The 15,533-nt window shown below is 40.7% G+C and overlaps 1 protein-coding gene across 13 annotated transcripts in view; it reads left to right on the top strand.

Annotated features, from left to right (window-relative positions):
• Positions 1-15,533, top strand: part of TRIO (trio Rho guanine nucleotide exchange factor) — a 535,982-nt gene that overhangs the window by 53,752 nt on the left and 466,697 nt on the right. For all 13 annotated transcript variants that reach the window (XR_012692805.1, XR_012692806.1, XR_012692804.1 and 10 more), the window contains exon 6: positions 3,300-3,422. Coding sequence is in view for 4 of the 13 variants with exons in the window: in XM_075212723.1 (XP_075068824.1) it covers positions 3,300-3,422 (123 nt within the window). In the remaining 9 variants the exon portion in view is untranslated. The remainder of the gene's footprint in view (positions 1-3,299; positions 3,423-15,533) is intronic.

The following is a 15,533-nucleotide window of genomic DNA, read 5'->3' as shown; positions in this document are numbered from 1 at the left end:
GTTCACTGTTCGATTGTTTTCTCTGATTGTTTTCTCTTTGATGGGTATTTTACTGAGAAATCATATTTACATGGTGATGACTATCACATTTGCATTGTCTTTGATCATCAGTCATAGTTTGTCTTTGGGCTTTATCCCACTCTGTCAATTGTATTTTTGCTGTTTCTTGCTGTGCAATTACTCCCACAGCAGGCATCTGCCTTTTAGGCGGCATCACAGTTACACTTTGTTGCTTAAATTAATTAGTATATTCCTATTACTTTAACACTAAGTACAAAGAAAATGAATGGCTAGAAAATTAAGTCAATTTGGAATAGCAAAGGTCGTTATACATGGTAACTGTCACTCAAAAAACCTAAATAAACCAAATCAAAAAAGCCCAAAAAATGAGAAAAATCTAGTCAGTAGGAATAGTCAAGTACACAAGTTATTTGCAAACATTTTACCCAATTTGTGTGTGTATATTTTTGTAAAGGTTAGGAGCAGCGTTAGCCATATATAGAGATAGATATGCATTGTGTGTGTTGTCTGTCTGAATACTGTAAGTGCCGTATAGGCCATTCATACATTCAAGTATCCAAATGGAAACGTTTCTTGAGATCTGCTTGTTCTTGAGTATGGATGTACATGTGTGGAATTTCAGTTTTTTTTATGGAACAAACAATTTGGGCCTGTTTCATTAAGGAATGTAAAGCAAAAGAAAGGAGTAAATTTGCACCTTGGCAAAACTATGTTGCGTTGGAGTGAGTGGTAAATTTAAAATGTGGCAATAGACTAATAGTTGTGGTAGGGCATGTCCTAGATCAAATTTTAATTTTCAGTGTACAAATAAAGCTATCAAATATTTTGTGTGCTACATGAAAAAAGAGCCAGTATTTAACTTATCTGCAAAATAATAAACTAATTTAAACAACTTGAATTGTAACATGGTTTGTCCAGGAGAAAACGTACAACTTTTTTGCCTTAATTTCCTTAATGAATCGGGCCCATTGTGTTCACTTTGCATTGCTTGATGAATCAGGCTCATAATGTCTGACTTTAAATATTCAGAATTGAAAGACCTTCTGATGTTTAATGGGAAACAACAAAATGTGTGCGGGGATCACTGACAATTTTATGCAACTAGAGGAACTTGTATCATGTGTTGAAAAAGACCATCGCAACACTGGATATGTTAATGTCTGGTGATGTAGCACTGAAAAAGTTTATGGATTGCTGGTGCTATGCGACTAAAATCTAAAATAGTGAATGTTTAAAGTATATTTTTAAATAGAAATATGTCTGCACCAAAATGGTTAATGCCTGGTGTATAGCAGTATAAATGTGTTTTATCTTCTTCAGTGGTAAGGACAAGTGGGACTCTCCCTCAACATATACCTCTAAAGTGCTAAGGAGAAGTCCCAGTCATCCTTAGCAATGATGGTGTTCAAAGTACTTAAAACAATAATTACCTTTCCCCCATTATGTAGATTTCCAGTATTTCATATCTGTGGGGGCCAGGTGAAAAGGCGTGGATTGATGATTTTGCAGTGATGGTGCACAGTTGCGTCACTGAGGGGTTGTCGCAAGAAAATAGCAACGTACACTACAAAAATCGCCAACAGCCCAGGGATGGGGGAGGGGTGTTGTAATGGAGGATTTACCCCTCTTTAACATGATGTGCCCCATTGAGTTATTATCTAGACAGTATTGCCCTAGACCAAGGAATGTGTAAAGAATTCCAGATTTGGGGAGGGGGGGGGATGTTATGTCTAGATTTCCCACATCCATAACTATTTGCATTTGATTTAATAGTTTGACTGGGTGCACACTATACCAGAGATTTATAAAAAAAAAAAAAAAAAAAGGTTCCATCAGCATGCAGATTCATGTGTGCACACTAAGCACATCTTACACAATTTACCTTCAGATCTGTGCTCTTCACCTGTCAAAGCCATCGTGGCTCTGCAGACTCCATGTCTATGGACACTGCTGGTTGTGAGTACGTACACTGCAGTATTGGAACAACATCATTCCATTGTTGAATGGCATTTTTAGTCCTGTTGAAAAATCAAATGAAACCATATTATGTGCTTTGGAACGATAATAGTTCATCGTCTAAGTGTACACACTAATGCGATATCGGGCTGACTGATCGTTTATCGTTTGGTTCACCCAATAATTGGCTGAAAACACTGTAGTATACACCCAGCCTTTGTCTAGCTTTCAAAATATTATGCCATATTGGGCTAACCATATTATTCCTACAAACTTTATGCATTTCACTAAAATAGCAGAAGAAAAGCATTACGATACCAAATGTAGATTTTGAATTCGAAACGTATGCGCCGGAATCCTGGTTTCGAGACCCTGAATTGAATCACCCCCTTAGTATGTAATTTGAGGTCTTATATTAAAGTCTCCACTGATTATTTTTTTTTCTGCGTTGTGGGTTAATTGCAATTGGATGAGAATGTACTTTTTTATATACTTGATAATTGCAACACATCTCTAGCCCAAATATAGGGCCATCTGCTTGAACCAATTCAATTGTAAATACTTTTTTTTACCTTGTAGGCTGTAAGCTTGAATGTGGCAGTAACTTGGTGTGAATAATAAAATATTCTCTGTAGAGCAATAGAGGTAAATGATTATATTATATTACAATTGATCAGGTACATTTTTTCATATATGGTGGGACTGTCCTAAATTACGTGACTTTTGGTGCAGTGTTTTTGGTCACAATAAAACTATATTGGGAGGGGTAATCCCAGATTCTCATTCTTTTTGGCTCTTACAAAAGACCGAAATCCCATTGCGAAAACCAGACTCTGGCCGGGCCCCCTTGCTTCTCTCACCTCTGATCCCCCATGTGTTTCAAGTTGGCATGTTCGTTGGTTAGTGTGTTGCCAAGGAAAAAATTGGAACTAAATAATCAATGTCTAGAATGGACAGATTAGAATAATTTAACTAAAAACTTTTAAGTGCTTGGCAACCTAAATGGTGAGAAATGAAGTATAGCTACATTTATCATAACCTAGGGTCCTGTATGTGTGAAGGATCAATTTTTTAGTATTTTGCTATGTCACTTTGAAACACAGTGGGGAGATGGATCAAATAAACATTCATGTTTTAGAAAAGCAGTTATTAAAAAGAAGTTAGAATATACTCTCCAAACAAGATAATTTTTCTTGGAGTTTTATACAGGATACTGGAAATCCCGTTGGTTTAAAATCTGCAATGTCTAAGTTTTTATGGCTTACTTTTTTTCTTTTTAATGGCATTCAAAAATTGTTCATTAATATAATTGTTTTCTTCAGATGTTTGACTGGATTGCACATAACAAAGGTCTGTTTTTGACAAGTTACACGGATATTGGCATCAGTCACAACCAAGCTATGGAGCTTCAGACGCAGCACAACCATTTTGCCATGAATTGTATGGTAAGCCTTTTTTTTGTTTTATAAAGCATTTATGTATGCCAAAGGTTTTGGTAAATCTGAACACTTATTTGCATTTTACAGTTATGCATGAGGGACCTAAATGATAACTTTCTGCATAGTTTTGTCTACTTATTGGTGATCTTTGAGAAGTACACACATTTATAGGAATATTTATCTAGTACATGTACTCACTATTTAGATCTCCTTTGTAACCTGTGGGGGTTAAAAACTCAAGGCCTCATGTTGAGTTGACTATACATCACTTTTATTTACATAAAATACTGTGACATGGGTTCCCTTTGGTGATGTATACATGGACAACTTCTTGGCTGAGATAAACGGTGCTTTTATTGTTCCATCACGATAAACATCATACATTTCATCAGAACAACACCAGGCAACCTAACACTGGCTTGCCTCCGTTTCCCTCGCTGGTTACCGTCCACTAGGTGATGTCAGTCGCATAGCACAAGTGCACAATTCAGGTTTATGTATTGGAGACTCTTCCCACAGCCTCAGCTTGACAAACAGGCGACACTCCCACCTTGCCTTTAGAAAGAAGTCTGCTCAGGTGCTCTCTAATTACTCTTCATTGCAGACCAACCTTGTAAAGTTTGCTCTTAGCAGTGGAAAAAAACACTTTCAAAGTGTGCAAGTTAAATCACGTTTTTTTACTTTTACATGTGTTTTACATCTGTAGATCTCTCAACCTAGGTGCGCTGCTATACCTGAGTAAAGGTGTGTTCACATAACTGTGTATACCTGTATACAGATGCATATACACCTGCCAGGATTCATATCTGTTGTGGGTGCTGGATAGCTCGTACAATGAGACTCAGTGAAATTGATTGACAGCATAAACAAGCCACTTCTGATTGGATGTTTGTGGATTCACCTATTCAAGTGATAGTACTTAATTCATTAACGTGGATGCTATATTATATGAAGTTGCAGCAATCTTATTGCAATGCTTAATTGATACTTCCATTTGGACTGTGGCAGGAGGGATATTCAAAGAGGAAAATAACAAATGTTTGTGTTTAAATTAAATGCAATTACCGTATATACTCGTGTATAAGCCGAGTTTTTCAGCATACTTTTGTATGCTGAAAAAGGGCACTCGGCTTATACACGGGTGAACTTACCTGGTGTCCGGTCCCTCGGCTTCAACTTCTGCATATGCGTTCCAACACAGGAAGTTTGGCATTTGGAACGCAAACTTGCGTTCCAAATGCCGAACTTCCTGTTGTTGGAACGCATATGCGTTCCACTGCCCGGTAAGTGAAACGCTCTCTCTCTCTCTCTCAAGACTGTGCGGAGAAATTGTTTGACCTGGTGGATAGTTTTGCTAAAAGCAACAAACGAAAAGTAGCAGTGTGGCCTTTGCAGATAATTTTACTCGTTCTGTGGCCAGAAATTATTCAGGACATTTCTAAGGAAGTTGTAGACGAAAACAAAATGAACAAAGTGAGAATGTCCATTTCTACACAAACTCCAGTTAATAATCTCACCTATACGGAGATTAACATATTGTGTAGTACAGTTGAACAAGAATAAATGATCACAAAATAGCATTGAACATGGGATGTATAATTGTTACCAAATTATAGATATACATAATATGGGAGTCAGATATTGATAAATAATGTGAAAACTACCTGGGAGGGATTTAGTTTCATGGTAAGATGGCGTTTTAGTCTCTCTCTCTCTCTCTCTCTCTCTCTCTCTCTCTCTACTAATGAACAAACAAACAATACAGCCACCATGTTCATACATTTATATCCCTAAATGTATATCCCTACCCCTTTATTTAGGTTAGGTTGTACCCAATGCCAATGATTTTATAATCATTTATGAATGTTCCTTGTCATCTACTGTTATTTATGGTTTAGCTAAAAATGATTTTATAGATTGAACCTATCATTTTTATTTAGGTTTTTAAATTAGCGCTCTTTTCCACCCTAGGCTTATACTCGAGTCAATAAGTTTTCCCAGTTTTATGTAGTAAAATTAGGTGCCTCGGCTTATATTCGGGTCGACTTATACTCGAGTATATACGGTAAGTGGAATTAATTTGTGTTATATATATTTTATGTGGTAAACGTGACTTTCACACTTATTAATCTCATTGTCACAACACTCTGATTGTCTCTTGGGTACATGACACTTCATTACATTAGTATATTCTTTAAAAATAGGGTAATGCAACTTGCTCATTTACTAAGAACACTAAGGCAACATCAATACCCTTTCTCTACACTGCATTTCTTGTTGCTGAGGAAAGTCTGACTTATATGCCAGAAAGACTGATCGAACATATGCACGATAATTCATTTTTCATGTCTCTTCATTCTAACATTTGGGGGGCGCAGTGGGTCCAACTGTACATGAACCCATCAGTGTTTTTCCTTTAGCCCTTTTTATTTTATATTCTTATAGCATCATCTATCAGGCTTGTTTGCAACCACTCAAATCCTAAGCGATTAAAGTGCATTTTTAAGTGATTTGTAAGTTTCATCCTGTTAAAGCCTTTTCTCATAAAATGTATCTTTATGGGGGCATGGCCTGTTAGCCATCTATAGCAGACGTGCTTTCCATTAGCTTCTGCTCTTTCACCAAGAATCGCTGGAAAAACTGGAATATACTTCCCCTAAAATTGCACTGGCAGCTTGGACATAGCTCTTAGATCTTCTAGGGAACAGAATAACCAGCTTGCCTCTGCTGGGCACCTGAAATTAGGCAATCCTTGTATCGGGGCTTACCTCACTTCCCCTCACGAGGTCTCTCCTGCGCTAAACAAGCCTAATACAGCCAGCCTTGTGTCAAAACACAGGCTCAGATAAATCCTCGGCCAACAAACCTACCTGACGAGGATCCGCCGCCGCCGCAGAGCACAGGAGCCGCACAGCCGGCTACCTGCACTTCAGGTGCAGGAGCCGCACAGCCGGCTACCCGCACTTCAGGTGCAGGAGCCGCACAGCCGGCTACCCGCACTTCAGGTGCAGGAGCCGCACAGCCGGCTACCTCTGATGATCCACGATCCTCTCTAATGCGTTGTTTAGAGGGAATCTGAAAGAGAAAGGTGACGGGGAATCCGATCGGGTCTTGTGCCCGCACCGCTATCCCTTCCGTGGCGCCTGTTCTTACTGGCTCAATACATCAACCCCTGATTCCAGGAGGAAAAGCCAGCATCTACCAGTAGGTTCTTGTCTACTTTGTTGATCGGGCGCCGAGACGGTACAGATTGGGTGCCCGAGGCCCCTTGCTGCTCCACGCAGCGCAGCTGCACGTAAGAGTAGCTTCCTGCCCTAATTTATGATCAGACGCCGAAGTCCCCTGGAGGCTCTATATTTCACTGCGGGTGAATGTTTTACAGCACTCGACTGGCCTACTATAAAAAGTGAGGTGCTTATGACATATCATTATCCCACACGGAGGACACAGGTGAGCTGTTGGGAGATATTACTTTACACAAGTCTCTGTCGCACCACCGACTAAATATTTGATTATTTGTCATAAATATACTGACATATCTCCAACCTAACCCCGATGCATAGGAATATCCTTTAAAATTCCAGTCCCATATTATTAAGATAACTTCTATACTAACTTCATTAAAAATAAAGTTGATAGTGTCCATTTTAAATCTTTTCAAGGAAGCCAGATCTCTATTGGTCTCGCTGCCATCTTGTGGCCAAATGGTATGTTTACCATATTTTATAGAGTTCCACTCAGAACACTGCTACCATCTTTTGGCCTAATTGTATGCTACATCAGCACATTAACCTAGCTACATCAGCACATTAACCTAGATCTGAGTTAACATCAAAACACAAGCCAGTAATGTTGTAATCAACAAATACACATGTAATTGAAAGGCTGCCCCTCCAACCCCTGTTGTGGTCTCAGCGATACTCATTGAACTCGTATTCTTTGAATGTATGTCATTTCAACCTTGTAAAACGCTCATTCCTTGTTAAAAAAAATAATTCTACATGTCAATAAATGCGGAGGTGGAAAAATTTGTCACAGCTAAACCTCATAGAGCAAGGAACGAGAAAAGGCAGACAGAAAATAGCACTACCACATCAAAGTCATATAAAAGACTATACTCAAAACTAACGCTAACATGAGTGATTCCTCTGCAGGTCCGGTTTCTTATGTAGAGGTAGTAAAAGCAATTAAGGAAACCATGGAACCATTGCTTGCAGAACAGTCTACAACAAATTATTTTCAGCCATTCATGAGTTAAAAGAACAAGTGACTTGGAATTCTCAGAGATCCCAAACAAATGAAGCTCAAATTGGTGCACTCTTTCAAGAAGTTACAAACCTTAAAGAGCAAGTTGCAACGCTTACTAAATCTCGTCACCAACTATGGAACAGAGTCAATGACTTGGAGAATCGCTCACGCAGAAACAATTGACGGATTGTGGGACTACCAGAATCAGTCAAAAATGAAACACTACTACAATTTGTTTCTACTACGTTACATACTCTGCTTAATATTCCGTAATCTTCAGGACCTATTGTAATAGAACGAGCTCACAGATTGGGTCCGACAAGAGAAGACACCTCAACACGTCCAAGGGCTGTAATATTTAAATGCCTCAACTATGCTCAGAAAGTTGAATTATGGTCAGCTTATAAAAAAAGTAGGTACCATCGCATGAGAAGGAAAGCATCTATACCTTTTTCAGGATTTTTCTGCAGAAGTCTTAAAAGTACATAAAGACTTTAACCCCCTATGCTCTTCCCTAATTCAGCATAAAATAAAATTTGCATTAAAATATCCAGCCAGTCTACGCCTATTCTGGTAATACTTTCCAAGATTTCACCTCAGTGGCTGACGCTCAGAGATTCCTGGAGGAAGAGGATGCAGAGCTGCGGGAAAGTGATGCCACTACCGCCTGACCATATGCATACGATTATAATTTCACCTGGTGTCTTCCTTTAATTTCTTCTTGCCGACTCTTCTTCTTTTCACACTCCGTCCTCTTCCTTCTCTACTTTTCTAGTCTCATCCCTTTTCCTCTACATGTTTGATCTTTTTACAGATAATACGTGTATGCCTGGATGAAGAGCCCACTGCAATGTCTTCTCTCCATTTTTCGTTAGAGGCATCCTATTGAATCGCTTCCCTCCCTGATTCAGGCATATGGGACATTCAATTGATGCTGAATTAAGATATGTATATACTGTAATTACTACATCTCTTTACATTTGACTCGATTTAGCTCAAGTATGTTAGATCTATGTCCTTCAGATCCTTCAACTTTAACATTCAATGTTGTTTCTCTAATTTTTTTCTAATTTGTATTCTACAAATATTGATGAGACCCTAAGGGGGTTTATTGTCTTAATAGATAAAGGGTCTTTAACCAGCTTGCTGGGTTTAAACCTTCAAACTAAGCGAAAATGCTTGAAGAGCATGTCTCCTTTGTTGTTTGTTTTTTTTAAAGCTTTTTATTTATAACAGCAGATGTATATAGAGCATAACAGTACATGACATACATGTTATCCAAATACCAGGATTACAGAATGTAAAAGCTCGGATAAGAAAAATAAACCGCAGAGGAACAACAGAAAACATATATAAATATATTTTTCACAACCCAGTACATTCCAGGAGGGAGTTAAAAATCTACAAGGTGAGTATTGAAGTAGAAAGTTTTCCCACTTCCAAAGGTGCATCTTGTACCGTTGTACGTATCCGGCGAATATGACAAACTGCCAGAATTTTTATTTTTATTGGGGGAACAAGGGGAAGGAGCGAAGGGGAAGGGACAGTCCAAGTTTGGTATATATCCTCGTCTGAGAACTCGATACAACAGTATGATAATAAAAAAGAGGGGGAAAGGTGAACAGAAGGAGCACAAAGAGAATAGAAGTAATAGGGTTATAGAGATTGAAAAAAGAAGAGGAAAGAAGAGCATCTAAGGCTTACGAGAGGCCTGGCATAGAACTGTTGTTAAAGCTATACCAAGGATCCCACACTTTGTGGAACGTGGGAACTGTGTCATGGAGGAGACTAGTCACATATTCCATGGATGCCGTGTGCCAAGTTCTTTTCATAACACCCTCTCTCAAAGGTTGTGAGGCCTTCTTCCATTCACTAGCTATTTGTAACTTGGCTGCATTTTATATGTGTGTCAGACAAGCTTATCCGATGTCTTAGTAATGCCCTTAAAGGGTTGGCATAGAAGCACCGAGAGTGGATTCTTAGGCACATTGATTGAGGTAACCTGTCGAACCAACAATATTACCTCGTCCCAGAATTTAGCCACCAGAGGGCAATCCCACCAAATATGAAGGAAAGAGCCCACTGCCCCACAGTCACGCCAACAAAGATCTGAAGCATGGTATAGATCTTGTATGTATTTTCACGGTGGCTGTATTCATAGAAGACCTCGAAATTCTTTCACGAATGAGCGACCATCTCTCCTCGTCTAGGGTCGCCCCAAGATCCTGTTCCCATGCCTGCTCAAACGGTTCCTTAAGAGGAGATGAGGAGGACACGAGGGAACTATACAGGATCGATATATAGTCTCGGCGACCCGGACTATAAATGCAGTGCCTCTTGAAGGGTGTTGGCAACCGCAGCTTAGATGATTGAGTCTGGGCTTGTATAAAGCTTTTAATTTGCACATAGTGAAAATATAGGTTGCTTGGAAGTGCATGTCTCTCACTCAGGTCTGTGAAGGAGCGTGGTGAATGTTCATCCATCAGATGAAAGAATCGATCTAACCCCGCTTTCCTCCAAGGGTAAGCAAAAGCCTTAATGCAACCCTGTGGGAAACGAGGGTGTCTCTACAACTGGGTGAGAGGCAAGGGCTAGGGGGGGCCAGTGTATATTTTTTGTTCAATTTGTCCCATACTTCCAATGTAAAACGGATGGAGGGCGTAACTGAGGCTGGTCTGACACTCCTAGGAATCCAAAGTAAGAAACTAACTCCTATATCCGGAGACAACAATTCTTAAATATCCACCCATTTCTTGAGTCCTAACGGTGAGAGCCAAGAAATGAGGCGAGTCAGCTGTGTGGCTTGGTAATATTTGTCAAATAAGGGAAGGCCCAGGGCACCATTATATTTAGATTTAGCTAGACAAAGTTTACTACGTCTGGGTCTCTTACCTTGCCACACGAACTTGCCACATATGGATTGAATAGAGCTTAAGAAAGAGTCAGGGACTTTAACTGGAAGGGTCTGGAATAAATATAAAAGTCTGGGTAAGACATTCATTTTGATGGTATTGATTCTCCCGGACCACGAGATGTAGAGAGAACCCCAGGTCAATAAGTCTTGTTTTATTGTGGACAGCAAGGGGGGTTAATTAGCCTGAAACAAAGTTTCGTAGGAGGTTGTTATATAGACTTCCAGGTATCGAATTGCTCGGAGACGCCATTGAAACTCAAAGTTGAGCTCTAATACTTTCTTTATGTGAGGTGGAAGATGTAACGCAAGCACTTCTGATTTGGAGTTATTCACTTTATAGCCAGAAAGAGAACCAAAATTTTGCAGTGCCGCAAATAAATTAGGTAGAGAGGTTTGAGGTGATAACGTGAGGAGAACATCATCTGCGAACAACGAAATCTTGTACTGTCTACTCCTGACCTGGATTCCCTTCACATCTGGGTTCAGTCGGATCCGAGCAGCAAGTGGTTCGATGCATAGTGCGTAAATTAGAGGGGAGAGAGGGCAACCTTGTCTCGTCCCATTATTAATGCCAAACACGGATGAGCTCAAACCATTTGTCGACACAGAGGAAGATGGATTATGATATAAGGCTTGAATACCTTGAAGAAAATTACCAAAGAATCCAAAGGATTGGAGGGTTTTAAACATAAATGGCCAGGAGAGCCTATCGAAGGCCTTTTCTGCGTCTAATGCTAAAACTACAGAAGGGAGTTTGGTTTGGTTTATATAAGAAATCAAGTCTATAGTTCTCCTGGTATTGTCCAGAGCTTGTCTGGTTGGGACAAAACCAACTTGATCTGAGTCTATAGGGTGTGACAAATGATTTTTCAACCTATTCGCCAAAATTTTGGCAAATAGCTTAATATCCGAGTTTAGCAACGAAATGGGCCGATAGTGCAAACTGTGGGATCCTTATTGGGCTTGGGTATTACTATAATATTGGAGCATGTGGTGTCTCTATGAAATTGCTCCCCCCGTAGGATTGAGTTGAAAATAGAAAGTAGATGCGGAGACAGAATATGCTTAAAAGTTTTATAGTAAGAGGTGGTGAATCCATCAGGACCAGGAGCCTTGGAAGTCCTTTGGGATTTAAGAGCTGTCTTAAGCTCCTCTTCACTGATGTCTTCGTTCAATTTAGAAGCTATGTTCTTGTCTAGTTTTGGGAGGTTACACCTCCTTAAGAATTGTTGAATGCTAGACGGTGAGGGGGGTAAAGGGGCGCCCTCTTTATTCAAATTGTATAAAGATTTGTAATAACTATAAAAAGAGTCGTTGATAACTTTCGGGTCGTAACTCGACATACCCTTCTTGTCTCTTACTGCCATTATTGCCTGAGCTGCTCATTTTGCTTTCAATTTATTTGCTAGCATAGTGTCAGATTTGTTGCTTTTCTCATAAAATTTTTGATTGAGCCAACAAAGGGCTCTCTCGGTCTTTTCCGCTAACAAAGATTGGATTTCACCTTAATAAAGAGAATTTGGTTATAAACTAGTTTTGATTGATTTTGTTTGTGAATACCCTCGAGCTGTTGCAACTGGGCAGTAAGAGAATTTAGTATCAAGGTTTGTTGTTTTTTACGAAAGGAGGAAAACTTAATAATGGCTCCTCTAATGACTGATTTATGCGCATCCCAAGTTGTTGGAAGAGAGGCGTCAGGCGTCAAATTAATGTCAAAATATTCTTGAAGGTGAGACTCTATCTGCACTTTGAACACAGGCAGTTTGAGCAAAGATTTGTTTAATCTCCAGGATGAGCTACTTTTAGATTTATCCAGCAAATCAAACAAAGCCGTGACTATTGAATGATCCGACCAAGGGTTGGGGAGTATGTCAGTGCGAGTGAGAAGTTGTATAACTTTACTGCAGCCCATAATCATATCAATTCTGGAGTAAGAATTGTGTGGATGTGAGTAAAAGGTATAGTCACGAGAGGAGGGGTTATGGGCTCTCCCAAGAGTCAAACAGACCAGCCCCAGCCATGTGTTTGATCAGCGCTTTTGTTTGGGTAGTAGGTGGGGCGACATGCCGCGTTCCTGACCTGTCCAGTTCCTCTGACAGGATAGTATTAAAGTCCCCGCCTAACAGGAGAAGACCTCTCTGTATTTTACTTGGCTCAAGGAAAAATTTGTTAAAAAAACTAGACTGACCTGTATTAGGGGCATATACATTCGCCACAGTAATAGTTTGATGTCCCACCTGACCCACCAATATGATGAAGCGGCCCTCACGGTCTAGACTAGACACTGTGAGCTGAAAGGGCACGGAGTTACTAATCATGACGGCAACTCCACATCTCTTGACTGGCAAGGAGACATATTCCACAGTAGGAAATCTACGGGAGGACAAGGAGGGATGGTCGCCCTGTTTGAAATGAGTCTCCTGTAACAATATAAAATCAACTTTCAAATCTTTTACAGTTCTATGTAGTAGTGATCTCTTTTGTGGTATGTTAAGCCCCTGAACGTTAATGGAAGCAAAGGTCAAAGACATGATGCTCTACGAAAGTACTAAGGGACGTACTAAAATAATCAAGGGGAGCAAGTAGGGCTTGGATAGCAAAGAGAAAGGAAGAGAAAGAAAGGGGAAGGGAAAGTGTGGAAGGGGAGTATTCGTGAGGGGATAAGGGTAGTTAGTGATCGACCACCCCCCCCCCCCCCCCCCAACAAAGAGTGGGGGAAGAAGTGAACATTGAGGTTGAGCCCACGGAAAAGTGGGAACTTGAACCATCTCAAATAGGATGGGACGAATGGGCTCAGGAGTTGGGATTCAAGTAACTAAAGTTAAGGTAATGTGAACAGGGAGATTGTGAGGATTAACCTGTCCAAACACTCCTATGACCCAATGTATATGGGGTGGGAGACCGTGCAGACAGACCTAACCCAACCCACCCAGAAACACGTATTACAAACAGAAGTATAAATCCTTATAAAGAATTACAATAAAACAATAACATGCATGTAGGAACATTTTAAGCAATATTCAGGACTTAAATTCTAAAACAAAATTCCCAGGGGACCTTAAGTCTCCATCCGAACTCCAGCACCAGCAGGCGGCCATGCTCCACGAGCAATCCAACAGAAACCACAGGTATCGACTGTAAACAGAACCATAATGTCGACCAGGCCCCATCACTCACAATGGGCGAAACAGCAGGAGAGCCCAGGAGACATGGCCGACCCCCAACAGCAGAAAGATATCCTAAAAAACAATTTGAAAAACAAAGTGTAAACAGAACATTAACACATTTAAATGTGCAATAGCTAGAATAACATGAATATATGAGCAACAAATTAAGTATGTCATATTTATAGACCAGTTTAATTAATATAATTTGTAATTCAAACTATACTAAACAACTACACATAGTTCCTTTCAGTTGAGTGTCAGGACCAATGGCACCTGCCCAGGATGACAGATTTTGGTTTGTGGAACTGTCACACTAGATTGGAAGCCGTAGATGCACAATCTCTGATCCAGAAGGTTGACGTTTAGAATGGTCACCTAGTACCAAAGGAAATGAAGAACTACTATCCCTGACTGGAGATCGGATCCGGACGGCCCAAATCAAGTTTACGTCGCAAGTCCTTGCCTTCGATAGGATCCCTTATGGTGATTTGGCGACCACCTGCTTCTATAATTAAGCGAAAGGGAAAACCCCACTTATATTTATATCCATGCTCTCATAAAGTTCTTGTGAAGTTCTTTAATTCCCTGCGCTTCAAGATTGTGGATGGAGCCAGATCCTGGAAGGTTTGGCTCCTGGAATCTTCAAATAGAATATAAGGAGAGTTCCTGCTTGCTGTAATTATGCTTTCCTTGGTTTTAAAGGACAGGAACCTCATGACCACATCCCTGGGAGGTTCTGTGTCTTTAGGCTTAGGGCGCAGGGCCCTATGTGCGCGTTCAATGCATATGGTTTGTTCTGAGAGCTCAGGGACTAATTTTTGGAATAATCGGACCAGATAGGGTTCCAACTGCTGATGGTTCACCGATTTCGGGATATTACGAATCCGAAGATTATTCCGGCGTTCTCTGTTTTCTAGATCTTCTGATTTCTCTTTATAGAACAACAGCTCCCTATTCAGATAGTCAATATCCTGCGTTGTTTCCTGCAACACTTTAGAGTTGGATTCCACTTTATGTTCAATAGAAGCAGTACGCTTGGTCAACTGCGCAATTTCGCCGCGGAGATCCGCCGACCGTTTCTGAAATTCAGTTGTGAAGGTGTTCTGGAGTGAAACCATCATAGCCTGAATAGTGGCTAAAGCGTCCGCAGAATCAGACGGGTTTCCCGCTGAGGCTTGAGGAGACGGAGGGGGGTATGTGGTATGCTCGGGAGAATCCTGTCTTGTCATGTGTTGGAGGATTCCCGTCTGCGTCCCCCTTTTACCTCTGGAGCTCTTTTTATGCATGATTAATAGCAGGACACCAGGCAGGATTTATAGGCGAGAACAAGAGTGTCTCCGGGTGGGCCGGGCCAGTTAGTATTAATTGAACGGTCATGCCGAGAGAACAAAAAAAAAATATTCATACTCGCATGATCGCGGTGCCAGCGTCCCTCCTCTCTGCTGCTCTGTGCTCCATTCAGACTGTCTGAATGCCGGGTGTGACGTCATCATGTCACGCCCAGCATTCAGTCAGTCTGGAGCAATGGAGCACAGACAGAGCAGCAGAGAGGACCAACAGAGAAGAAAATGTAAGTGAAGGGAGGAAAACGGGGAGGGGAGGCCCGTCATAGAGGGGTTAAAAAACGAGGGGGGGGCCGTCATAGAGGGGTTAAAAAACGAGGGGGGGCCCGTCATAGAGGGGTTAAAAAACGAGGGGGGGCTGGCACAGAGGGGTTAAAAAAACGAGGGGGGGTCTGTCATAGAGGGGTTAAAAAAGAGCCTATTGATTTTGATGTGTTAGCCCCGC

This window comes from Mixophyes fleayi, chromosome 5 (genome assembly GCF_038048845.1).
Source record: "Mixophyes fleayi isolate aMixFle1 chromosome 5, aMixFle1.hap1, whole genome shotgun sequence".
Classification (NCBI taxonomy): domain Eukaryota; kingdom Metazoa; phylum Chordata; class Amphibia; order Anura; family Limnodynastidae; genus Mixophyes; species Mixophyes fleayi.
Note: the sequence above shows the minus strand (reverse complement) of the source record. Positions and strands in the feature narration are given on the sequence as shown.